Below are 27244 nucleotides of genomic sequence, written 5' to 3'. Positions count from 1 at the left end.
TACTTAGTTACATATGACCTCTGCCCTTATTTCAACGTTTCACACGTTGACTTGCTCAATCCCACTATTTCCGACTGCTATTAAAGGCATCAGTAGTTACTCAACTCTTAGTGTTACTTTACTGCCTCTGTGTGGTCACATAACTTTATACAGAGTTAAAAGCCTCTCGCACAGACTATATGGTTAAAACAATGATTATTCCAGCAGGTGGCAATGTTAGCCTGTGCCTGCGGCTGAATAGTGTGCTGTTTGTAGTTATATAACCCCAAAATACTATTTAGTGCGGCTCAAATACTTCATGCGCCTGTATTAATACAACAATTGAGATATTGATTGGCATCTAAATCTAAATATTCCTATATATTATTTATGATGGATACATTGTAGTGATACTGGAGATAGAAAATATCATAAAGTGGTGTTTGGAGTGTCCCACACCCACACTGTAGAAATAATGCAGTCATGTTATGCACAGTAGCACTTATTCTCTCCTACGTATAGCCTCCAAATAAGATGGATGGGTTAGTTTACAGTGCTGTCCCACTGGGCATCACCGAGGAAGGGGGGCGTGCCAGTTTTCGCAAGGGACCTCCGCTGACGGGACAGAGAATAGCAGTATTTGGATGTTGTTCTCCGGTTGCTGTTGAGCAGGCAAGTCATCTTCTGGTATCCTGGACAGCTGTCTCTATATGACGGAGCTAAAGTTTAGGAAAAACGCAATGGCAGGATAGAAACAGCGCCAGTGTGCATTTACGCACGTCGGACAGCCTGGAGCGCAGGATTTCAGCCTTCGTGCCACTGCTTGGAAAAGCCTCCACAGTCTGCCCTTCTCGCTACCTGGCTGTCTGATGAAAGGTGGGCTATACTATGGCTTCTGTTCCACCTGAGGCGAGGAAGTTCACCCGGGGGCTCAACAAACCGGGCACCGCCGCAGAGCTCAGGCAAAGCGTCTCGGAGGCCGTCAGGACGTCAGTGTTGGTGGTAAGACGAAAAACTAAACTGTCTGTTACGCACGCACATAAGAGGACTGTATGCTCACTGTATGGGTCTTAAATCCTGGTCTCTTTAGCTGTAAGTTGAGGCACTGCATTCTACAACGTCATTTATTTGAGAATGGTGACATTTCTGTAGTTATGCTGTCACTTTACTGGAGCATATTCCCCATGTCTGCAGGGTGTCTATTGTTACAACTTTCTCAAAGGGGTTGCCAGGTAACTGAAATATACACCTCCAGCTCTAAAAGGGACTAGAAAGACGACACACACACACACACACACACACACACACACACACACACACACACACATGCCTGCACACTTCTTTAGTTCACCTGTCATCTGACCCCCCAGGTGCAACTTGCAACCAGATAGGTTAGGCAGAAACAGCTGAGTAATAACAAAGGTACAACTTGCCAAAGACACACTTGTATGGTGGTGATGATAAAGGCATGACGTCTTTCTCTGTGTTTAAACAAGTTATATTATGTTGCTCCTTTAGATCATGTTTTTTTTCTTTGCATATTGCATTCTTGGTGATGCGGTTTTCTGTTTTATAGTCTCATCATTTTTAGGGACTTACCCTGACGAACCCCGTGACGGTGCCTTGCCTCATAATGGTGATCAATATGCCATTTTTCTGCAACTAATGGGGTTTGCTGTCAATTATGGCTGCTTTCTCTCTCCATGGTCCCAGTGCACCTATTGATCTTGTAATAAAGTCATCAAAAGGCACAGACAGTTTAGTCTCGGTTATTATGGGACCTGAGAGCCATGAAATCCACCTTAACTGTCAAGACAAATTGTATGTATCTGTATGTCTGGCTCCCAGTGCACCAATAAAGTCAGTTCAGAACAGAGCCAGCACTCAGGAAGTGGACTGTACATTCAGAAGTATCACTCTTGCCTGGCTGGTGTAATTTCCAAATGTTGCTGAGACTATGTGACATGGGGAGCTCAGGGGTCCAGTGACCATGAGATCCGGTCAGTGCTAATGTGTTTGTATTGGGGTTGGGCATGGGTCATCATGTTACACTCACATACTGTGCATCACTGCCTTCATAGCACAGGCAGTGAGGCTATGCGCTCAGCAAGAGTGGAAAGAGATGTATAGCTAAATGTTGTTGTACAAAATAATGGGCTTGTCTATAGGCAGCACATTCAGTTGGAGACTCCAGAAATCAGTCCATTTTACACTTTACTTTGTGTGTGGACAGACAAATTAGTCGTTTCCCCAGACAGCTGCCAGACTTAATGCTAAGCCAATCTAACTGGCTGCTGTCTGGAGTTATATTTGACAGGCTGAGAGTGGTAACAATATTTAACTTTAACTCTTGATAAGAACGCGAGTTGGTGCATAATCCCAAAACGCTGAACTACTTACTATTACTATTACTATTACTTTAAAGGGGTACTCCAGCAATTTAGCAACACATTTCCACAAAGTTGATTTAAAAAAAAGAAGCATGAGTCGGCGTCAGGCAAGGTTGAGCCTGTCGGTGAGAGAAATTCCTCTGCTTGTCAGTTCAGCTCAGTGCATGAGAAGAGAAATGGAAGTGAGGAAAGCAAACAAATGACATAAGTCAAGAGGGTGTGAGATCGATTGTTTTTTTTATAAGTTATTGAGCTCTTTAGCACAAATGGTGTGTAATTGTGTAACTGTTGGCTAGTGTATGGTAAATATCTGTTCTTTTAACATTAGGTTGTGTTGTTAATGTGCTAACTGGCTAATTAGCATCTTGAATCCATCCCGCTGGTCTTCCCTTTTCCCTTTATGAGTAATAAATACAGATTACCGCTGCCTGCTGCTATGGAGAGTTTTTTCCTCTCACACAGCAACACAGTGCACATGCTGATTGGCTGTTGGTTGTACTCTTTGTGGTGTGTTCAACTTTTTGGCGAGACACAGGTAACGCAACAACTGGCCTTCTTTGCCACTAAGTCTCTGATGCCAGTTCAGTGTGTCTGGGGCTTAAAAGTGTCTAAAAACACTATTTCCCATAATGCCACTAATGAAATATTTGATTAAACCCTCCTTACGTTCTACATACCCACAATAATTAAACACTCCATGTCCAATTTGTATCACAGATTTTCTGTTATAAACATATAGTCTCCAAGCCTAAGCTGAGATAGCCCTGATGATATCATTATAATATGATTAAGGTTATTTTCACAAGTTGAGTAGTGCTACAAATAGGGGTTGTAGCGGTACATCGATCTGGATCGATATATTGAGAAACATTGATACATGTAGTCATCTTTGAGAAATGCCTTAATTTTGAAATCCCCTTGGCACGTCTATGTCACCATTTCCTTCCAAGCATACCACCTTCCTAAACATTCAAACAGTGTTAGCAGCCTAGCACCAGGCAGACAATTGGCAGCAGCTAAGAAAAAAACAATGAAGATATTTACTGATATTGTCTCATATCGATCACAGGCCCCTGAATTGATTTTTAAATGATCATGGTTGACTCTGTGATATCACCACATTTCATATCGCTGTCCAAAGATCCAATATACTATCATAATGTAATGAAACTTGTGATTTACACCACTATAAATGAGTGCCCCTTTAACTAACTTTGACAGCTGTACATTAAGTTCAGGCTGAGTTAGCAGAGATCTGTACTTTAAGCTAATAGAAGTGACTTTGTACCTTCATGGTGGATCACAAGGTACGCATCTGGGTCCCATTATGTGCCTGTTATGGCCCTACTGTGAAAACCGTACTTCTGCTGTTCCTCTATTTTTGACTGTGTACTTATGGTGCAGCTGTTTCCCCTGCCCATTTGACATTGACATGCTGGTATGGTAAAAGAAAATATATATATAGTATACTGGACATCAAAGAATTTCCTCGACAGCTCAGATTTCACCCAGCAAGAAGCAGGTTGGCGCGCCTCAGATTGTGGTGTGATGCTTAACTGACAACTTTGATCTGATCAAACTGGTTTTGTAAGTTTAAATCAAAAGGTTGCACTTAGTATTTTGTACATGAAGGAAAGTCTCAAATTTGCAATACATCTCTTCCTGGTTCATGTGGGACACAATCCTTTTTTTAGTTTTAATCTTAATCTCCACACTTAGCAATTATATCATAGTAGCCTGTTAATTCTGAGTTAGTCCACAGTGTGGCGAGTGGCATAATGGATGTCAGATCAGATCCCTGGGCTGTATTTAATAATGGATGAGATGATGGTAGGTGTCCTGGCTATTTTTAAACTTGCCCTCTTTCTCCTCTGTAACTTAGTGTCACACTAAGCACCCAGGGGACCATCAATTATGAATACCTGCATATGTGATAAATCATCTAGATTCAAGACTGAGGCCAGATCAGGCAAGTTAGATGCTCACATTATACGAACCATAGTTACTGCAGGCGTGGCTGGCGCTCAGCTGTACCTTAGAGTGGAGGCCAAGCAGTAGAGCAGTAAAGACAGCCCCTGCAGTTTTAATAATCACTTCCAACTGCGGAGAATGCTTGCTTAGAGGTTTTTATACCTCTGCCCTCTCACTGCCATGCTGAATGAGTGTCTTTACTTACTTCTTCATGCACACACACATATATACTGCAAATTCTGTCTTTGTCTTTTTAAGCTTTTGGTTGTTTCTCTTCTCTTCTTCTTCTGTCTGGCTATGGGACTCAGAAGCACTAACCCTATAATGTGCATCCTGATAGCTTAATATCACCTCCCATTTAGGGTTGGTTCAGACCTGCAGTTCAAGCTGTGGAATTCCACTTAAGAGTGAACTCCACTTTAGAGGATTTGGTCTGATTAGAGCATAAAAAACCTTGCAGAGATAATCTGCAGATTTGCAGATGCTTTAGCACTGCTGACCTATATCTGTGTCATGATACAGGACCTGCGATGAAGCGGGGCGTATGGTCGTCTGCTAGGTTTGTGGTGTCACGAGTTGCTGCCGCTGATAGCTGAGGCTAGGGCTTCTCTGGCCGTGTGGTTTCCATGTCTTCTTTATTTAGGCTACCTCATGCTCTGTCTCGTTACCACCCTTACACTGGCGTAAACACACACCCTGCTGTCTTTTCGCTTTCATGGCCAGTTTGTCATGTGAGTGTTTGCGTATGTAGACGGTCTTGTATGTCATTTTCCCGCCCACATGTGAGACTTCTACTCTCCTTTAAGATTGACAGAAAACAGCAAGATTCGGCATCACTGTAAAACAAAATTCCTACTTCATGACATGATTTTGACATCTTGCCAGTTTCCACCACAGCAGCAAACGAGGCTGTGATCATTCTTTAGAGCCTGCAGGCTCAAAAACGAAAAAGTCTGTTCTTGTTTGAGTGCCATATCATTTTTATTGGATAGTTGCTGCGTGTTTTTGTTTCTGCTGCATGGCCCGCAGTGTTGATTCAAGAGAGTGTGTAAGGGAGATTTCAACTTATTGCAACATCTTCAGTGTTTTGAGGTTTCTTTTGTTGTTTATTGTAAGAATCCGCCAAGGTTTAGCAGACAGTAACATTACATTTCAAGTTTAGCAGACAGTTTCACAAACTCCCACAATCCCAACGGAACTTTGTAAATTATTGTCTCATCACTGTGAAAAAAATGTCTGGTTCAGTAAATCAGATTTTTGGGTCAACACCAGGCTGCTAAATAGAATCATATTCCCAAAGTAAAAGACTTAAGATGAAATATTAGAGATGGGAACTGTATCAGTACAGTGTATGACCATGACTGGCAGTGTGTTCTGTAGGAACCCTGTGCTCAGATCATATAGTGCATGCAAATTCCACAGAGTATAATCACAAGCACTTCAGTAAGATAAAAATTAAAAAGTTCAGCAGACTGTGGAAGAGCATTTCTAGTGAAACAACACAAATGCTGCTCCCAGCTGAAAAACATTACAATAAAGTGTGGGCTGTGGCGAAACAGCTCCAGAAAACAAAACAAAACAAAAGTATGACATTATTGGAAAAACATTTTGTTGTCTTTTGGGAAGTTTTATCGGCAGCTCCAAAGTCCCAGTTTGATTGTCGTCCAGGGACACATGTATTGTATACTAACTTTTTGTTTACTAAATCCAAGAAGAGCTTAGCTTATATTGTATAGAATTAGTATGTAGTATAGATTTGGGATACAGCTCATTAGTCTTCAGTCATGCTAGTGACTCTGTAAAGCTGTACTGTCACCATACTAACATGCTCACAATGACAGTGCTAATATTTCATTGATATGCAGGTATAATGTTTACCATGCTCATCAATATAGTTTAGCATCTTAGCATGCTAACCTTTGCTAATTTGCACTGAACACACAGTAGCTACTTGATCATGAACAGATACATGTGAAGATGTATTTGCATATGAGAAATAGCATTTATGTAGGTATATAACGAAGACTAGACATTTTTTATATATAAGTAACTCAAAATGAAGGTTTTGCATACGATCACAGGAGTTCTTTTAACGTTTTAGTTCTTTGTAATGATGCACCATTAGGGCCGTCCTTGGCCGTCCGGGTTGAGGTTGATAGTGAACGTCCATAAACTTGGGGAATTGTTGGGAAACAGGGTAAGAAACAAAATCCAAGATCCAAGATGGCTGCTCTGTGCTTCAACAGTATTGAATGCTGTTGTAATATACTGTTTATTAGCACTGTCTAATTTGTGTCTCATTGAAACAGTCCAACGCCCAACTGTCCAACTTCTATCTATGGGCATGTTGCTATGGTGTTTGTGTGCACAGAATACAGCGTGATGTGTTGCTAACAATGGCTAACCTGGCTAGAACTGGTATTGCTAACAACATCTTGGTTTTCCAAATTGTCGTACTGGAACATGGTCAACTCGGGTGTGATGTCATTCCAAGTTCCAACTTCCTAGGTTAATGGAACACAGTAGTAGTCCCTACCAGAGATTCAAAAGACGTAAGCTCCAAAAGCACTGAGACCTACATTTCCCATAATGCAGCCAATAACACATTTGGTTAGACCTGCCCTGCTTGGTCCCGAACCTCCAGTTTGTTTCACATTTGTAGTCTCCCCACGCTGAAATAACCCAGATGATATCATCATCATCATCACGACATCATCAGGGTTATCTTCTCAGACTTGCCAAAGCCCCTTCAGAGCTACAGAAGACTGTTTTCACACTCTGAGTAGTACTCCCCATGACAAATAAACTGACTTTGACGTGTTAAATTGGTGTAGTGCCCCTTTAACTTCGTGTCATTTATTTTATGTCTTTAATAAAACCACGATTAAGAGAACAGTTGCTATTCTAATCAGCAGTGCAGCCAGCCGTGTGTGCAAAAATTGTGCAGTGACCATAAAAAACCCAGTTGACACAGTTGCACACCCAGTTCTCTGTGTAAAAATAGCCATTTCACTTTAGTGTGGAAAACATTCATAGTGCTTTTGGCTGCCTGAGAATCCTTCCATGTAAAAGTTAAGGCTGAGTTAAGTAAAATTAGAGCACATTAAGCAGTGATCTGGTTAGAATATATTACAGAAAAAGGCAGCAGCAGTGTGCTTGTTTATCTCATTACTGGTTTGTTAGCCATGAAGAGTATCAAACACAGCCAAAATCCCTTCCTCTGTCTTTCATTGTGCACAGGGATCTTGTCCTAGTCTGCCAGATAACCTGCAGGCCTTTCATGAGACACCCAGTACCCAATTCACATCAGTGTAACCCAGATTCTAACATTCATTATTGTTAGCCTGAATTTAGGTCCCTGATGAAACTATTGGCACATTTGCCTGAGAGATGAAGAGAATCCCAGTTACAGCTTGCACTATATATAATGAAAGTGCAATGGGAACATGATCTGGGCCACATACGAATGAGACTTGGAACGCAATCCTTGAACAAGTAATAACTGCTCTCCCTGCTGTAGACAATGTCTCATGCAATATCCAAATAAGACTGTACTTGTAAAAATACCAAGACCAATTATATTCCCATCGGCATCAGCTGCACTTTGTTAGCAAATTTTAGCATGCTAGCACATTAAACTAAGAAGATGACTATGGCATAAAATATACCTGCTAAACATTAGCATACATTGTCATGTGAACATGAGCGGATTGTGACAGAGTGGGGCCCCTGGGCACAGATATGCAAAAGACTCTACCACCTCTCTGACATAGGAGCAAGAAGCATAGGCTGTGGTGTGGTGGTTTTGCCTCTTTTTACTTTGTTTTTTTTTGTGTCTCTTTAGAGTTGTTATGCATCCTTTTGCTGTTTTGAGTCCATTTGTAGTTGTTTTGTGTGTCTTTGAGGTCATTTAGTTTCTCAGCATGGTTGATTTGTGTCTCCTTGAGGTAATTTTGTTTCTCTGTAGTTGATTTGTGTCTCTTTGAGGTCATTTAGTTTCTCTGTGTCATTGTTTTGTGTCTCTTTTAGGTCATTTAGTTTCTCTGTGTGGTTGATTTGTGTCTCTTTGAGGTCATTTTGTGTCTCTTTGAGGTCATTTTGTTTCTCTGTGTCGTTGTTTTGTGTCTCTTTGAGGTCATTTTGTTTCTCTGTATAGTTGTTTTGTGTCTCTTTAAGGTCATTTTGTTTCTTTGTGTAGTTGTTTTGTGTCTCTTTGAGGTCATTTTTTTCTCTGTAGTTGTTTTGTGTCTCTTTGAGGTCATTTTGTGTCTCTTAGTTTCTCTGTGTGGTAGATTTGTGTCTGTATGAGATCATTTAATTTCTCTGTGTGGTTGATTTGTATCTCTTTGAAATCATTTGTGTCTCTTTGAGATCATTTAGTTTCTCTGTGTGGTTGATTTGTGTCTGTTTGAGATCATTTTGTTTCTCTGTAGTTGATTTGTGTCTCTTTGAGATCATTTAGTTTCGCTGTGTGGTTGATTTGTATCTCTTTGAAGTCATTTTGTGTCTCTGGTTGATTTGTGTCTGTTTGAGATCATTTTGTTTCTCTGTAGTTGATTTGTGTCTCTTTGAGATCATTTAGTTTCGCTCTGTGGTTGATTTGTATCTCTTTCAGGTAATTTTATGTCTCTTTGGGGTCATTTTGTTTCTCTGTGGTTGATTTGTGTCTCTTTCAGGTAATTTTATGTGTCTTTGGGGTCATTTTGTTTCTCTGTAGTTGATTTATGTCTCTTTGAGGTCATTTAGTTTCGCTGTGTGGTTGATTTGTATCTCTTTGAAGTCATTTTGTGTCTCTGTAGTTGATTTGTGTCTCTTTGAGGTCATTTTGTGTTTTGTAGTTTTTTTTTGTGTCTCTTTGAGGTGATTTTTGTCTCTTGGAGGCCTTTTTATGTCTATTTAAGGTAATTATGTGTCTTTTTTGGTTGTTTTGTGTCTCTATGTATCTTTTTGTGATTATCTTTTTTTTATTCCTGGGTTGTATGTTTTAATTTGAGTGACATTTTGCAGGTTAAGATCAGCATGTTAGCATTTAGCTCAAAGCACCACTATGCAGACCAACAGCCTCACAGAGCTGCTAGCATGCTTGTTGACTCTTAGCTTTGTTCCATAGTCATTAGGATGAAAAATGAAATGAAGAGAATTATAAAGAAAATTCAATCAATGTGTTAATGCTATGTAATCACACTGAACATGGGTTCATTCTACCTGCTGTGACATGGCTGACAAAATAAACTCTGGGTAGATTAAGTCTCCCAGGCCTACTTTTGCAAAACAAACCTTAGATAGTTTTTCCAGCCCCTTATGTCAAACCACTGCAGTGAAACTTGGCTGCCATGCCGTCTTTTGAATCACTTCTCTGCTTTGCATGCTCTCTGGGTCACATTACAGTATGTTTTGGGCAAAGCTTTCAAGATTATGTCTCCCTACCCAGTATTTGTGTTCGGTTCATGTGGATGTGGTGGGAGTGTTTGTCAAAATCTATTAGAAAAGATGAGGTAAGAGGCATTGTCTGTCTATTTTTTCCAGTGAGTCATTAAGCTTCAGTGTTGTTGCAGTGTTACAAGCTGCCTGTGGGAGGCAGCAGTGATGCACGTCTTCTCACTGTCCTCTATCCTAGTGTACATAAGTGATCATGCTGCAAGCATTCAAACATGTAAAGGCAAAGACTTGTGCCCTCTTAGAGCAGAGGAGAGGAAGTTCTTGCATGCATGTTTGTTATTGTGTCAGCATTTTGCAATAGCATGGCACTTTTACATTCATTAGTCCTGGAAATAAAGGTTTAGTTTAGTCATTCCTTCTATAAATCTTTACACAAGGTTTGATTTATTTGGTTTATGAAGCTTGTGCAATGAGAAAAACACTGATGTGTGTTGGCATGATTGATTGCTGCCCACCAAAATGTCCCTCATTCATTTCTTTACTTGATGTAAAATAACTGTCTTGTTGCCAGGAGACCAACCTTAATCTCTCATATCTAATTTTTGTCCTTGTTTTCAGAATAAAAACTGTTATTAAAGGGATAGTTCACCCCAAATAAAAAATTACTATTTTTTTTTTTAATCTTACCTGCAGAGCTATTTATAAGTCTAGATTGTTTTGGTGTGAGTGGCCGAGTGTTGGAGATGTAGTTTGATAAATAGCACTACAGGTAAGAGGAAAAATATGTTTTTTGGAAGGATTTACCACTTTTAAAAGCTGCTAAAAGATTCACATTTTGATCTAAACTTGCAGATGCAAAAACCTATAAAGTTTATTTAGTAGATTTATGAACAAGGACGGATGTACTTGACTGTTTTGTAGATCTCAAGATGAGCATCTGAGAAGAGCATTAAATTTGCTTTGCTGACTGAGGGGGATTTTTATCTTTTCCACTGTACCTTGTTTACAACTCATGAATGTCATTTGTGGATTCTGATGAAACAATTTTGTGGTCCAATGCAATCTGTGGTCTCCCCACTTTGCAGATGTCTGTGTGAGAAGGTTATTGGGTGCATTGTGGGGTGCAGTGAGAATTTCATTAGATTAATGCATCCTCTGAGGGATAGCCCTAATGTAATGACATTGTTCAAAGGATGCTGTTAAAGCTTTTCGAATGAGCTGGGAAAAAGCTGCAAGGACAGAAACTAGTCAACAGCTTCACCTATTGTACACTGGAAGATCAGTTGTGACTGAAACTTATTTCAGCATTTTTATCAACTCATATTTGAGCTTCTTTTCGTATATATTTACTGCAACTTTTCCGTATTTCATCAGTTTCATAATCCATGACAAAATCTCAGCATTGAACTCGACAAAAAGATTCCCATGATTCTACTTTGTGCTCTCTCTTGCTTTTTAATATGATTTTCCTCCTTACCCATTTTGCTGCATCATCCACTTAAAAGTAGGTGAGTGTGTCAACCCCTGATGAAATATTTACACCAGCCACCGGAGAGAGGCAGAAGAAAACTCACAGAATTGTTCGTATGTGCATTTAAATTAGCCTTACATAAACAAGCCTGTATCCTCCAGCTGACACCCTTGAGGATGTGAGGATGCTGTGATGGTAATTAGCTGATGATTTGCAGAGGGTTGCCAGGTTTGTCCTGGTTGTCCTATGACGCATCATGTTTGAGCGATCAGTCTGGCCAAGTGTTAATGGCTGTGGGCCTGGCAACGTGGGTCAAGAGAAGTTAAATCATTCCTTTTTATGTCTTGGAGAGCATGTAAATGACATCAGAAAGATGACTGCATCGCTTGTAATTTCATTGTCAGTGGGAGAAGGAGGACGTAGGGAAAGACGCAGAGAGAAAGAGTAAAACATTGTCTGCAGCAGCTAGTTTGTGTGTGTGTGGGTGAGACTGTGTGTGTGTCTTTGTTGGTAACAGTCTGCTTTTACTGTTGACAAAGCATGCAGAGTCAGAGAAATGACTAAGCTGTTAGAGTGAGGGAGGAGAGAGCCCGCTGAGGAGAGAAGAAGTGAAAGTGACAGGCATGAGTGCGTGATGGAGAGAGATGGCAAGGTTGAGAGAAGAGGGAGAGAAAGCAAACCAGTGAAGAGGAGTGAGTGAGAGGGAGAGACCGAAGTGAGAGCGTCTGAGCATCCCTCGGCAGAAGGAGGAAGGAAGGAAGAGGAGCCGGAGAGTAGACGCCCTGCTCCGACTGACTGAGCAGCTTCTCTCCTTCGCAAGCTCATCCCTCCATCCCTGCTGAGCAGCACACAGGAGGATACGACTCAGCGGCCCAGAGCTTGGGCTAAGATTTGCTTTCGAAGACAGTGGTTGTGCTTCAAGCGGAATGATTGGGAACCTTCCTCAGCTGTGGGAGAGGAGACTGATACCTGAGTGAATTTCAAAACCTGTCAGTACACCTGTGAGAGGACTTGCTCTACATGTGGACAGGGTCAAGGTTGAGAGATCAAGTTGGGACATCTACCTGGGCGAAGAGTTTAGATATTTAGAATTTTTTTCTTTTCTGCATGGTGGTGGTGAGTGTTTGGTGGCACCATGGGATGCACCACCAGCATAGTTTTGTTGGAGGGGCTGCGCTCCATCCTTGAGAGGAACTGTGGCTACATCAAGGGGGCAGTGGAGCTGGGGGGTTTGGAGGAGGAGGAGGAAACACTGAGTCTCAGGGGATCTCAACAGTGGATTCCCACCACTGCTCTGGTAAACTCGCTTTGAAATTTACCTCTTTGCTGCCGGGTATATGGGTATTTTCCAGTAATTTTCCACTCTTTTGCAATCAGTTGAGATTTTAACTAAATTACATTTCAGCATGCCTGTTTCTTTTTCCAGTTTCATTCTTATGCAGCTATTAACCAGAATGTTTACCAGACAAAATTACAGGTCGAAAATGAGTTTAAATCTGTAAGTAGGTAGATATTAAACTCCATATGACAAGGAGGATTTATAATAGCCTCCTTTAATTGATTATAGACAAAGGTGTACATTCTGTGCACTTGCCCCTGCCAATAAAAACATGACAGTAGCAGAGGACTTTTATTTTAATGAAATGCTAGAACACAACTCATAGACGCAACAACGCCTCCAGTAAAGCAGTTGGTGGCAGTATACAATTGAAGCAGGAAGTACCATGACATCTCCATCATAAATTGATGCAGAAGAAGCAGAAATTGGTGCATAAAAAAAATCACCAGAATGCAGGAAATAAAGTGTTAAGTGCTCTAAATTTCTTCCCACCATACCCCTGCTTAAAATGTGTCCCCCCATATTTGAAACCAATCAACACCATTGGTGAGAGAGTAATCCCCTTGCTCTTCCCTATGTATTTGATCAGCGACTCCACGAGCTAGAGCTACAGTCTTTTCTATACATATTACACACATACTTTCTTGAGAATAGAAACTAGGTAAAAATTGAATAATTTATAGATCGAACGGAGTCTTGTCGGATTAAACATGAGTTACCGCACAGATCAGCAGAATTTTGGCTAATAATCTCCCTAATAGAGTCCCTTGAGGGACTAGATTTAGAAGTCAAGTGTATCTTTCACAATTACTGGTGCAGCACATCAAAAGCTTAACATTTGGCTGTGAGGAAATACAAGTCTCAGGATTCGCACGAGTTTGCTCGTTCTGAGCGAGGAAAGCAAAATCTAGGTCTGTAGCCATGTTGTCTTCCACTTGGATTTATGCACTCCCATAGTAAGCTACTTCCCTCAAGTTAGTTCCATTAGCCCGCAGCTTGCCCTGTGTTAAATCAAAGACATCTAATGGACAATCAATAGTGAGGGGGTTAAGTAGGATTGCTAGAGCACACTGAGTCAAGGACATTCACCATAAACCATTATCACTTGAGGATGCATTGTTTTTTTGCAGGCATTAAGCTGTGGTTGGCCTCCCATAACCCTTCCTTTAAAAACAACAACATCATCTGCAGTTGCAGTGGAATATATGGTTCCCTTAACATCCTAATGGTCGCTCAGCTGGAAAACAAGCAACCAGAACTGAGCCTTGTACTGACAACCAAAATGTAGGTTCTGCTTCTTGTTACTGTCTGAAGATCATGCCTCTTTTGTGGAGCAATTTATTCTCTGAAAGAGGAGGATGAAACACAGCTAAGCTACGATAGCTTCCTCTATTTTAGACTCTGCAGCTCTCCATTCCCACAGAGGTCCTCATTGTTAAGATGGCCTAGTATTGGTCAAGGCCTTGATAGATTCTTTTGTTGTCATGTATCTATACAGTAAGGTACTTTTAGGCTATAGGTCTGATGACAATTTAGTATCTGGGGGCAACAGCCAATATTTCGGGGGTTACGGTGAGGCCACTGAATATCCGAATCACAGATGTCCAAGCCAAGACTTCCACTTCCGTGCTCCAGTTATTATGTATAGTCTGATTTGCAACTTGAGACGCAATAATGGAGTTAGTGTCTATAAACAGATATCGACACATGAATGCAGATAAGAAAAAGATAATAAAAAAGCTAAACTGTCATTAGATCATACCCAGTGGGTTCCAACATTGCAGTTAAGCCAATGTGGTCCACCTCTTTTGCTCTGCTCTGACTGGCTACCTGCATGCAGCCAAAGCCCACTAAAACTTAACTGGTCAATAGCAGTGGTGATCCTATAGATTCTGGGGGCCCCAGGCAAGAAAGCCCATTGAGCCCCCATAAAATGCATTCAGTCCGTTCTGTTAAAAAATGCATTCAGTCAAATTTGCTTAATCAAATGTCATAAACTGAAAAAATAAAAAATAATAAATAACATTATGTGAACACACACGTCTCAGTATTTTAACACCCAGCTGTCATATGGTAGCTGGAAGGGGCCCCATCTCGGAGGGTTTGGGGGCAGCAGCAGTACACTGCATCATATGGAGGATGAAAAATTACTGAAGTATCAATAAATAAATAAATAAATAAATGTAAAATTTAAAACAGGAGTCAATAAATAATTACATAAATAAATGAATAAGTGCAACATAAATGAGAAATACAGAAAAAAATACATGTATGTATGAATAAATAAATAAAGGAATAAATTAATAAATAAGTGTTGAAATAAATATGGAAATGTAAAGATGAATTCATAAATAGAAAAAATATAAGTTGCTTATTTAACGGGACATAAATATATATAAATTCATTTTTTCACACATTTTTGTTTAACTATATTTATTTATGTATTTCTGTGTCTGTATATTAATGACTAGAGAGGTCTTAACCTGCCTTTGTTTCTTCATTTCTGTATTTATATCAGCATTTATTTATTCTTTTATTTATTAATTTAATTGTGTATTTATTTATTTGATTATATCTTCATACATATGTTGATATATTTTTGCAGAAATTAGTGTAGATAGAGCACAAGTGTTGCATTTGATGGGTCCAATGCCCTATAGCACTTTCATTGTGTTCTCCAGCACAGTGTTAAAGGAAAAAAAATACTGACTAATTTTGTTATATCCGCTAATGCATATTGTTTGCTGGTATGTACATAATAAAACGGAAATCCTGCTTCATGGAGACCATCATCCCTTTGTAAAAGAGTTCCTATGGACTAATCCCAGGGACTTTCTGCGCTTCAGTTAATGTGGCCGTCTTGAGCCGAGCTCTCAGCACCTCTAATAGCTTTGACATCATAGAGACTAAAGCAACTCCCATCTGTGGTATCATATTTAACTTGTCCCACATGTTTTCCCTGCACTACCTGGAGCCACAGTATTACAGTCTCGACCACAAGACAGAGCTGCTCTTTGCTTCTTTGATTAAAAGACATTCTGCATTTTTGTGACGGATGATGGCTTGTGACAGATTACTGAGTTTTAGGTCAGGAAGCTAACTTGCATGTGATTGCTACACGTTTTCATGTGTGTATCACTGGTCAATCTGACAGTGAAGTTTCGCTTCTTTCAAGGCAACACCCTCACACTTTCTCTCTCTGGGGCGCCTGTAGTGATGGTTGGCTCCCAAACATTACGTCAACCTGCCCTTATGCAATCCTCCGCAGACTTGAGTGACGCTCTATGTCTGTAAGTGTGTGTGTGTGTGCATGCCTCTTGGGAAGGGTGTGGAAGGCTCACATGTCTTAATGGGTTCAAGCTGTGTGAAAACTCTCTCTCGAACAACTTTTTTTGTTACGTCAAGCTCCTACGCAGATGGTCTTGTAAACTAATTTTCACCCCCACTGTACACACATTCAGACACACACCCTTCGTGGTATTGCTGGCATAGTACCAGCGATAGCTCCAGGAAGCGTGATGGCATGAGAGCGCTCCAAAGATGTGGGTGAATGAAGCGGGATGACCTCAGTGCAGCCAGGGCCTTTGACAAGAGGCTGATTATCACGCTGAGCTGGTGACACTGTCACTGAGGCCTCCGCTGTACAGTCAGCAGTCCTTTACAGACTGAGGCCAAAGGACGCTCAAATCAGAGAGCTGCATTAGATTGGTTTTAAATATTTCACCCCAAAAATATCCTTTAGAGCATACATTGAGTGTTCCAATTTAGTTTTATCTCTCAGCCTTTTCTAGCACTCCTATAATTAATAAGGCTGCTCAAAAGAAACATGAGATGTTTCATAACCAGCTTGAGCATCAGAATCCAAGTGTTTTGTAGATTAGCAATCACGCCACAGAGTGATTTAGAAGGCCCACATCTGTGAAACCTTTGAATGATATATGACGCCTTTTTCCTCAAATGTTTTCACATCTTAATCATTAGAATAATTGTTGGCATTGTACATTTCTGCAAACCATGGATATGTTACACTTGCATCTTATTATGTTGTGGATATGCTGAAAGTTTACATCTCTTTATGTCTCCTTATGCTTTTTGTGGCACTATTCTGGCAGGAAAAACAGCGATGACTTGGTTAAAAAACAACCGCTTTTTGTGGCACTGTCGCCATTGGAAAAACAGTGACAGGTCACAAAAAACCACCCACACTTGGTGTCTGTTTCTTGGTGCATCCCTTATGGTCAGCCTTTTATTTATAAACTGGTCCATCAAATTTGTTTTTGAATGTATTTGCTAGGTGTGCTCTTGAGCTTAACACTAATATCCTTTAAAATATGTGTTAGTTTGTGTGTTAGCTCAACTGTTGTTGTAGCAGTGGCAGCCCTCCATACTTGTATTAGTTACGGTACTAATGCTGCTCCATTCACGGTGGTTATTCCTGTGACCCATAAAGCTTTTCCTATCTAGCCTCACCTCGTGGGTGCCCTGCTGGCGAAGATGAACAACCTCATTTTACTGCCTCTGTGCGGTTTCCTGTGTTTTTAACATAAGTTATTTCTCTGAATGGTACGTTTCAGCAAGTCCCTTTGAAGCGAGTACAGTTAAAACAAGTTATGCAAATTATGCATAGTGCCTTACACATCAGAGAACCCTGCTGCACATACACACACACACCCTTGCCCGCCTTTGTGCTACATTTTGTTAGGAGCGATGGCGCTGGAACTGCAACAGAAAGACAACGGCCTTTGAAGTCATTCTGACCCATGGCATGCCATCCACTCTGTCTGACATCCCACCTCTCCCCTTCTCATTCTGTGTGCATCGGAGAGCCCCAACTTCTCTTCCCATAGAGATAATTGGATGAGTTATTAATCGTGCTTGTTAAGCCAGAAAGATTCAGTGGCTTGTAAACGTCGGTGTGGTTTGGGAGTTGTGTGTAACACAGCATATGCGAGAGAGAAAAACCTCAGGATTTGCATAAATTCACCCACAGTATTTCCTCATTTGAAACGTTAAATGTCATCATTCTGAAACACACTCTTCGATAAAAAACAGCTGAGCCGAGGCGCCTCCGTTGCTTAAAGATAAAAGGCGAGTGATTCTCCTCAGAGAGAATGCTGACTGGATGGAGAAACAAGGGGCAGCTAAAACTGTTTCTGAAGCAGCAGGAGTGTGTGTGTGTGTGTGTGTGTGTGTGTGTGTGTGTGTTGCGTCTGAGAGCCGGATAAGGGGGAAGTGCGTTTTCACTGACCCTGCTGTGAGTGCCCACTGCAGCGGATACGGCATAGAAGTACTTCAAAGCAAAGCAAAATATCAATGGGGAGTGGAACTTTATCAACACAGACTGAGTGTCTAAATACTCTTACTGTGGCTTGTGACAGTTATTTTTTAGTGATTTTAACAGTTACGCTGTTTCAATCCAATTTAGGACACATCTAAAAATCAAAACTGATGTTAGAGAAGATCCATCTTTTATGTCCTGTTATATCATCATTGTTGGACAATGTCATGACATTTTCTTTAATTTTTTTTTTTGGCAACTTTTGTATGATTGCTCGAGTACTTCCAGCCAAGGTGATGGCCGTTTCTTTGTAAGAGAGCTGGACCCAAATAACAGACTGTTTGTTTCAGATGTTAAATGAAATGAGATAGAGAATTTCACTTCAGTACGTAAAAATGACAATTAAGAAGTTATAAATAAATATTAACCTCTAATGTTAAATCTGTTGGAGCTTTTGTGCTGTTTCTGTGCCTCTGTTTCATAGCGCTTCATCAAGCGTTGTGTCAGATTTAGAACCTGATATTTTGAGGATTTATATAACTGTGAGTTATCTGTGACAAGAAAAACTGTCACAAGCTGTTATTATGTCAGGGGATTACAAGCATGCATAAAACACCAAACCTTTTGTAAAATGTTTTATTAGTAACCACATGTATAATATATTAACAATACAAAAAACTATTCTGTGGAATGACAGAATCCTTACATGTTAATGCTTGCCTGGGGCCAGACCTTTGAATCCACCCACTCCACTGAGTTTGAGTTGAATGATTCTTGTGGCATCATGACATGAAACAATGGTTTCTTCGTTAAAATAGAAAAATGATCCAATCAGCGCCATGGGCAACAACAACAATGGCAAGCGCTGTAGACAATATTGATGCTGCTTTCGAGGCTGTTCTAAATCAACATGTCTTCTCAATATTTCACGATATCATAGTTTGTTTTACTTTGCTCCCCACCACTCTTAAAACCCTGGAAAACAAGTATGTTGGCATGGCTACGCATCAGTGTCTACTTAAAATTATGTGAGATTCAGGTAGATATGTTGGTCTCTAGTGATAGGTTAGGGAAAATGGGTTAGAGTGGAGAGTGGAAAGAAGCTGACAGTGCTGTCTGATATCTGACAAGACTGATTCTTTCAATTAAACCAAAAGACATGTGTCGCAGCGCAATGTGGTCCATCTCAATGGAGGAATGTCTGGCTGGGCCCTTCCGGAGTCATATTCAGCATGTTCATGCCCCCCCCCTCCCAAAGCTCCAAAAATGTATTCAGGAGAGCCCTACCCTTTCACAGTAATTATAGTGTAGTTTGAGAGTATGCAAGCTGTAAGACATCTTTTCCTCAGGCTGTAAGAGTCCTCAACTCATCCTCCATACTCCAACATAAAAAACATTTGGTTTTGTTTTGCTTTGGATCATAGCTTGCATTTTGTTATGCAACCCTGTGTTGTAGAATGACAATAAGTGAACCTTGTGACCTCATAAATAAAGCAGTTTATCATTTCTTCTTAGTAGTTATAGTGTAGCTACATTTTTGTTAGTCACTTTCTTGTCATTTATTGGCCGACATATACACCATATATACGATATATCAGCATTGAGCTAATATTGACCAGTATATCGGCCTTACTTATTGGTGGATCAGTCCCATAGACTTACATTGTGAAAGAGACATCTGTAAATCAGTGGTTACATTGTTTGAGTTTAATGACATGCTTCACAATCGGGATTTGATCCATTCGGTTCCATAACATTTCAGAAGTCTCGTACAGCCGCACAATTAAATCATTTTTTCCTAATTCAAGTTAGCAGAGGGCTAAACCAGAAGTTAGCCATTCTGCCGGCGGAAGTCTTTAGTGTGCATTCTCTGTGAGTTCTCTAAGTGTCCCCTGAGGGAGCTGTCTGAAGACTGATAAAAGTTAATGTTACGTCTCTTCACTTGTACCTCGAACACAGTGAGATTGTAATTGGTATCCCGAATATACAAAAGATTTGCACTGTAATTTGCAGGCTGTAATTTAAAATGTTACACAACTTTTTTTTTCCATTTACTCTTTTCTTCTGCCTTTTCTGACACTTATATTTCTAACAGACACACTAGGCAGGTGGAGCTGTCTCATGACAACATGATCCCTGGGCCTCTTCTAAGTTTTTAATGGGGGAGTGGTCAGTCTCTCCTCCCCTCCTCCTCCTCCTCCTCACACAAATCACATACTGTACATACAAACACACACTCATATCCACACAGCTGCACAGCTGTGAGGGTGGGAGGGGCCCTACCCTTCTGATGAGAGACAGAGCGGGAGAGAGGGAGAGGGAGGCTGGGCTATTGTGATTGAGTACAGAGTGAATCTCACCGGACGACGGCAAAGCTCTCTTTACCTTCACACACTGCGGGCAACTACTTTGTCCCATGGCCATGTGTGTGCAGTGAGTCTCACACCTGTGTACAGGCAGGCAGGACTGACCACCATGCAGGGCCGGGCTGGCAAAGCCCCCAAAAGGGAGATGGTGATAGAGTCTCCACAGCAGTACAAGAGCCTGGCTGAGATTGAGGCAGAGGTGGAGGCTGGGTCACAGGTGGCAGCGGTAAGTGTGCACTGTGCCATCTTTTACTTAGAACTAATTTTTTCTTTTCTAAAATGTTCTCTTGTTCTGGTCGTCGTAAACGGAACTGATGGGATCGGATTGTTTAAACAAGTTTTTTATCTCTTAGATTTCCTTTCAAGAGCAGCTTTGAAGATTTTTTAAAAGGGTGAGACGGAAATGGGAAATAGCAGCTTCAGGGTACATCTCTCCAGGGGGCTGAATGTTGATCTTTTTTTAGGAAATGGAGCACTTGTGGCTCTCTTTGTTCATTAACTGTTCCTGTGCCTCGGAGTCAAACAGATTGGCAAGTTGGCTGCAAAGTTGGTGCAATGATAAAGATGCAGGTCACTAGTTTGTTGGAGGACACTGTTAAAAGCAGCAGACTGTATTTTCTTTCCTTTTTAGAGATGTAGATATTTCCATAGTTGGACAAGTGTTTGGAAATCTATGAATTTGTATCTTTACTACTATTTTACTAAACACGTAGGGTGTCATTTTATTGCAAAATTTGAATTTGGATTCTTTTTTATCAGCATATCAAGATTATAAACTGCAGTCTGCTTATTAGGTAAGAGTATTTTTAAACTGTCAGTATTTTAGTTAATGGAGCATAATAATAGCCACATCTCTATCAGTTTTTAAGGTAAACCACAAAACTGTGTCTCTAATGTATTCAGAGATAATTACTAGCAAGTCACAGTTCACAGCTGCTTGTTGTTATCTTGTGTCTGAATGGCAATTATCCAGCTGGAAATCAGGGATGACGATTTTGTGCTTATCAGATGATCTTTTACATCCAAAGGCCCGAGAGATACGAAGGGATATTTTCATTACATCATCGGGGGGATTGGTTGGATGAATCAAAATGTAAATCTACAGTCAGACGACTGTTTAATTGGCCTCAGTTTGTTATGTGTTTGTTGGATCCAGACCAGGAGGCTTATCCAAATAATATGGATTACAGCCACGCCTAGCTGCTATATTCAGACCAGGAGCCATTTACAAACATACAGAAAGATGGTAACTTTTTGGTAACATATTGTCTGGTGGCTGGTTTAGACACAGAACCCATTTGGTAATGAGGAGGAAAAGCTCATGTTTGGATAAAAATGCTTGGTTTTGGGGGCACAATCCTGGCAGGAAAAGTAGACAAATAACTGCTTTGTGTGCCTCTGTCCCCTCTGAAAAAGCAGCAACAGGTTGCTACAAAACAGCCACGTTTGGTGCCTAAAAGGTTGCTGGAAACACAGCAGTGCCTCGCTAAATCACAACAAGTTTTGTTTGTTGGTTTCAAACAGTGACGGGCCATCCACCGTCCCGTCCACCTCCCGATGACAAAGGCATGCTTTGGAAACGCTGATTTCATACATGTGAAATGCACACATGTACTGTATTCATGGTTTGCAGAAACATGCAATGCCAACATTTTCCTCTGGCGACTGGGCTGAATCTGGCCTTTCTTTGATGCTGTGTAGCATAGGAAATAGAAGGGAGGAAATAATTACCATGGCTGAGTTCAGCTTTCGTCTCCTTTATTTGTCCCCTTTTACTGTCTCACAACTTTATGCACAATGATTTTTTTAAAAACACAATTTGAAAATCAAATCTACAGTTAGAAAACTAGGCAGGGTGTCGCATACTTCCACATGAACAATGTTTTGTGAAGTATTTAAAAACTAAAATCTGTCGTGGCTCAGCTTTAAATGGATCAAAGCTTTGTTTACTTCCTCTTGATATGTGTGACAGAGCCATGTGTGTGTAATATGTGAAGATGGTTTTCTGATATCACAGTCAGGCTTGTTGTGGAGGACATGCTGGAGGAATCCCTTGGGTTTTTTCTATAGAATGTTGGAGCCGATGTCAGCTGTGACAGGCGAGTTCAATCTCTGTTAGATTATGAGCTACCACGCTCCACTCTTTTACCAAGCATCAATGTTTACAAAGTCATCTCTGTTATAATGCTGCGTAAATGATTGATCCTGCTTGGACTGCATATCCAGCATTCCAGCTTTGGTATGAGAAGAGAATGTCTGTTCCTGATCTGTTGCGCTGCAATGACCGCTATATAGTTCAGTTTTGCACGTGAGCTCATGACACAGTGACTGGTACAATAGCACACACAGACTCTGGCTCATCCATCCATCCCTCGCTTGTCTCATCTCCTCTTCTGTTAACCCACATTCAGCTCTGTCTCTGTGCCAGCTCCTGCTGCCGTAGCTGTCAGTAACTCTGCAAAAAGACAATAGCAACTCGTTGTCCAGAAAGTGTGAATACCCCAGACTTGTCACTCATTCCATACACTGATACCCTCAATAATTGTACAGTTACTGGTCAAAGAATGATGAAAATGAACTAAAAGACCACAAAGAAGAAGCAAAGAGAACCAAACAGACCAAACGCAGGTGCCACATGTTGCCACTTTGCTGATCCACTGCTGTTATTTGCTCTTTCAGGTAAAGCCCAAGATCATAGAGCCTCTGGACTATGAGAATGTACTCCTACAGAGGAAGACCCAAATCATTAGTGATGTTCTACGAGACATGCTACAGTTCCCCACGGATGACTTCCAGGTAAGACGCAGAGGGTTATTTATGAAGCCCTGCTTTTCCCCTCCCATTGGTCAAACTCAGTCACAGAGCAGCGACTTTGAATCTGTTACTTTACCTGTAGACAATTTTGCCACTCATAATTATGTTTTATCACAGTATTTTTAGATTGTTTTGTAAGAGTCCAAATTGTAATGTCAATTTCAACAACAAAAATCAACACTTGTTCTCTGCAGATTGTTCAAAGTATTTGAGGCAGAATGAAGCATGTTGAGATAATGTGAAGACAGCAATACGTAATCACAAAATAACTCCTGGAATGCTGTGAACGAAATGATAATGTACAGTTTGACAGGTTTTTTTCGAACACGGCTTGTAAATAAACCTCAAGTTGCAGGTTTTAATGCTGGGCATGGTTGAATGAAGCTGCGCTGAGGCGTACAGCTCCACTCTCTATGTATGTTTCGTGTCATAATTTGAATCAGACAAAGATGTTATAAAAGACTGCAGCATCAGCATGACAGAGACTCATGAAGCAAGCATTGAGAGAGAGGTGGAATTGTCCTTTTTGCTGTTGTCTCACCTCAAGTGAAGACAAACAAATATGATGAGAGCACAAGGGTAATGTAATTGACAGAGGTTGACAAAGGCCAGAAGTGGAAGCTTCTCAGTGTGGATATGAATGAATACAGATGTCTGTAGTTGTGTGGATCAGGATACTGCATAGTTTGGGAGATTGGCTTAGTTAGGTCAACTGATTTACTCATTGCTAATGTGTTTAATAGACATTTCTTAAGCTTTATTTATGCAACCTAGTTTAGTAAATCACTAGCCTAAAACTAGGTTGTTACTAAGAAATTAGGAATGACTTAACACCACAGTCTGCATAGAATAATGGACGTAGTCACTGTGATGTCACCCATTGATTTGTATGCTAGTGTTCGAAGCCTCTCGGCATTTTGGCTGTCGGCATCTTGGATTTTTGGAGCTAGAAGTGATCATATTTAGTCCAAAGGGTGGAGCTAACCCAAACATTAACTGCTATCTTGGATAGTACAGTGCATTTAACTGGTTAAATAACTGGTCATGGTTAACTGTGATAATGCTAATGCAAAGTTGTAGCTAGCAAAAAACACTATTAAAACAAAATCTGCTTACTGGAAAAACTGTACATAGGACTCCTTTAAAGGGTGTCTTTTACAACCACTGAACAACTTTTTGTAGGCAACCAAAACATTTAAAAGCTTTAATAACCTTTTTAAAGGTGAGTTATATAAAGATTTATCTCCAATGGAGAGCCATTGGTAGCCATTTAAACCAAAGCCGTTGTTTGAATCAGGCTGTTAACATGTTTATTTCTGCTACAGTAGGGCATGTTATCGTAGGGGTCATTGGGGATTGCCTCGCTTTTGGAGCCAGCCTCACGTGGCCATTTGAGGAACTGCAGTTTTTGGCACTTTTGCGTCATTATGAGTTGCTGTTTGCTTTACACACACTTAGCAATGGATTTACAAATAGGAGATGCAACGCAAAACAATTCATGGACACACCAGACAGTTCATGCTGTTAAAGTATCTCTTCACTGTGCTTGACTGTGCAAATTATGACATTATTTGTTGGACCCATATGTGTTAAATCTGCTATAAATTTGACTTCTCCATGCACTGCGTTGAATTGCTGGCTCACGGTCTTATAAACATTTACACGCTACATAGATCTGCGGCTTGTGTTCAAAGGAGCTCAAAGACTGTATCAACATGACACCCCTGTAGTGCTGCGATGGATCTCAGCAGCGTCCACTCCCAGTCTGAGAGAGAAAGAGAAAACAGGGACAGACTCATGCTCGTATATTTGTCATTCCTCAAGTCTCCTGTAAAATGTGGCGAGTAATCAGACTTTAAAGGATAAGCCCAGTCATATTCAATATTTTTCTTACTAGTAACAAATTCCATGTGTGTGTGTTTATCAAAGCCTGATATATCTTCTGCTTTTGTGCCATAGAGCTTCATTGTTGTACCAAAAACTGTTAAAAACCCCAGTGAGCCTAAATGTTGCATTGGGTGACATGTTCCTTGATTACCTTGAGCCACAGACTGAATATAGAAATAGACAACATGTCTCCACGTTCTCCCACTGCACAAAAATAAAGCCAAAATATCCCGGATATTTGTGTCAGTGTCTTGGGTTTTTGGAGCCAAAGTCTGCGCAGTAGTGATCAGGAAGTGAAGCCACAGTATCGAGTTCCCGCCCACAACACCTGACCAATCTCATGCATCACCATTGATCGTGAACACACCGATTAACACACAGCTGTCAGTTATGACATACACCCCTTATTTATAGCATCAAATAACTAATTATAACCTCACTTAGAAAAAAATGAACACTTGAACATACATCAGAGTGATAAAGACCACCTAAAATGACAGAGACCATCTTTGGGAAAGATTTTGTTTGACTTGTATTTTGACTTTTTAGTTTGATCCATGTCCAATCCGCTAAAATGGAGGGGCAGGGTTCATGACCTATAATGCAGCCAGCCACCATGCCAGTCGAGATGTTTTGGCTTCTGATTTGACTTTTGATTGTGTCGTCCATCTTTATATACAGTCATCGACCATGAAAACACACCCTGTAGTTTATTTTGACTCAAACCCGCTTAAACCATCCTGCTGCCCCAAATACTCACCAGAGCAATAAATGTGTATTAATCACCACTGAAAATAGTCCCAACAAATACACTGTTTTCTCCTGTTTGTGTATCATTTCCGAAAAGCTACAGTGGCCAACTGTTTGAAGAAATCACATAGCCTTTTATGAAGATTAAACCACCAGTTTGTATTTGTGACCAGTTATATAAGATTCTTATCTTGTCATATAAACAATACTACACCGTTACAGTCAAATTAAGGCACCAAAACAAGAGAGTAAAATCCATACACTTGAAGTTGAAGAGTATAGCCCTAACAGAGTATATGCTGGGAAATCCTCAGTGTACAGTCTGCTTCCAAACTATTTCACAATCAGTAGATGATGAGTGGTTTTCATTGCAAGGCTGTCTGCAGTGCACAGCCATTAGTAACTGCCCTTTGTGCGAGCGAGTGTGTGTCTGGTCCGACCCAGTCCGTCCATCTGTCTAACCTGCCATATGTTTTACATCACCGGGCAGAGAGAAGAAGGAGGAGGGAGCAGCCAGACATATGGGCCTAGCATGTGCACGTGCTGCACAGACACACACACACATATGGACACATACTTGCACACAGAACCTGGGCGTGTGAGAAAAAGCTGCAGTGTGGAGGGAGGTTAAGTGTTGAGTTATGGATTAACTTCCCCTACATGTACATGTGGATATTGGACTGAATCTGGTCAATATTTTAAGAGAACAGAGTACGATAAGAATAACATTTCTCTTTTGCTGATCCAGAGTCTTCACATTTTTTATCCTGCACATATGTAACCACACATATGTACAGATAACGTAGTCACAGTACAGTCACTTTCATCTCTCAAAGTTGAAAGAGGACTTCAGAAGACTCCTCTCCTCCCCTTACCACTCTGCCCAGATATCCCTGCTACAGAATTTAATTCCTGCCTGGCATCATCATCTGCCCTGCAGTGTCACTGCCTGTGGGAACACGCTCCTCTGGCCCAGTGGAAACCATCAAAGCCCTGGTTTAATGACTGTGAAAGGAATGCTGTTAATTGGCAGCCAGCAGTTCTTGCTAACAGTTGATTGACAGGGGTGTGCTTTGGTCAAAGTCTCCCGTGACTGACTGGTCAAACGGACAGGCTGTGTTTTCAGTGACTGAGAAATAGGCTCTGAAGCTTGTGCGTGTACAACAGAAGGTCTGTGAAGTGTCATATTGTGTTGTTCTGCGGTGTACTAATTGGTCATTCACCCAAAAATTAAAATTCAGCCATTATCTACAAACGCAGAGCAACTTAGCCCCAAACCCTCCACTCATGTTGACACGCTATTGAAGTCAACCTCCCTCTCTGGGCATTGATTAAACCCCCAGAAACTCATCTCTGTTCAACAAACTTACATATTTACAAGCTTTTTTCCCCATGGAAAACATCCTTAGATGTAACTCTACACCTTTGCCTTATTTAGTATGCATGAATCAATGAATATGAAAATTATCTCCGCCCCTCAGCCACCCGTCTGCAGCTTGAGCGTACCTGCACACCTTTGACTTTGCTCATTAGCCACACAAACATCTGCTTGTAAACAATAACATGAGCCTTCCTGACTAAATTATCAAACAGTCAGCTAATAACGTGTTGCTAATATTT

At 40.8% G+C, this 27244-nt stretch overlaps 1 protein-coding gene across 2 annotated transcripts in view; it reads left to right on the top strand.

Annotated features, from left to right (window-relative positions):
* Positions 1-574: 574 nt before the first annotated feature.
* Positions 575-27244, top strand: part of LOC125884704 (dedicator of cytokinesis protein 9-like) — a 61106-nt gene continuing 34436 nt past the window's right edge. The window contains exons 1-2 of one of the 2 annotated variants that reach the window (XM_049569820.1): positions 575-981; positions 22853-22969. In XM_049569820.1, coding sequence (XP_049425777.1) covers positions 868-981; positions 22853-22969 — 231 coding nt within the window. In that variant the 5' untranslated portion in view covers positions 575-867. Of the gene's footprint in view, positions 982-20108; positions 20400-22852; positions 22970-27244 lie in introns of those variants that run through there. The other variant, XM_049569819.1, reaches the window with a different exon arrangement.

This window comes from Epinephelus fuscoguttatus, linkage group LG24 (genome assembly GCF_011397635.1).
Source record: "Epinephelus fuscoguttatus linkage group LG24, E.fuscoguttatus.final_Chr_v1".
Lineage (NCBI taxonomy): Eukaryota > Metazoa > Chordata > Actinopteri > Perciformes > Serranidae > Epinephelus > Epinephelus fuscoguttatus.
Note: the sequence above shows the minus strand (reverse complement) of the source record. Positions and strands in the feature narration are given on the sequence as shown.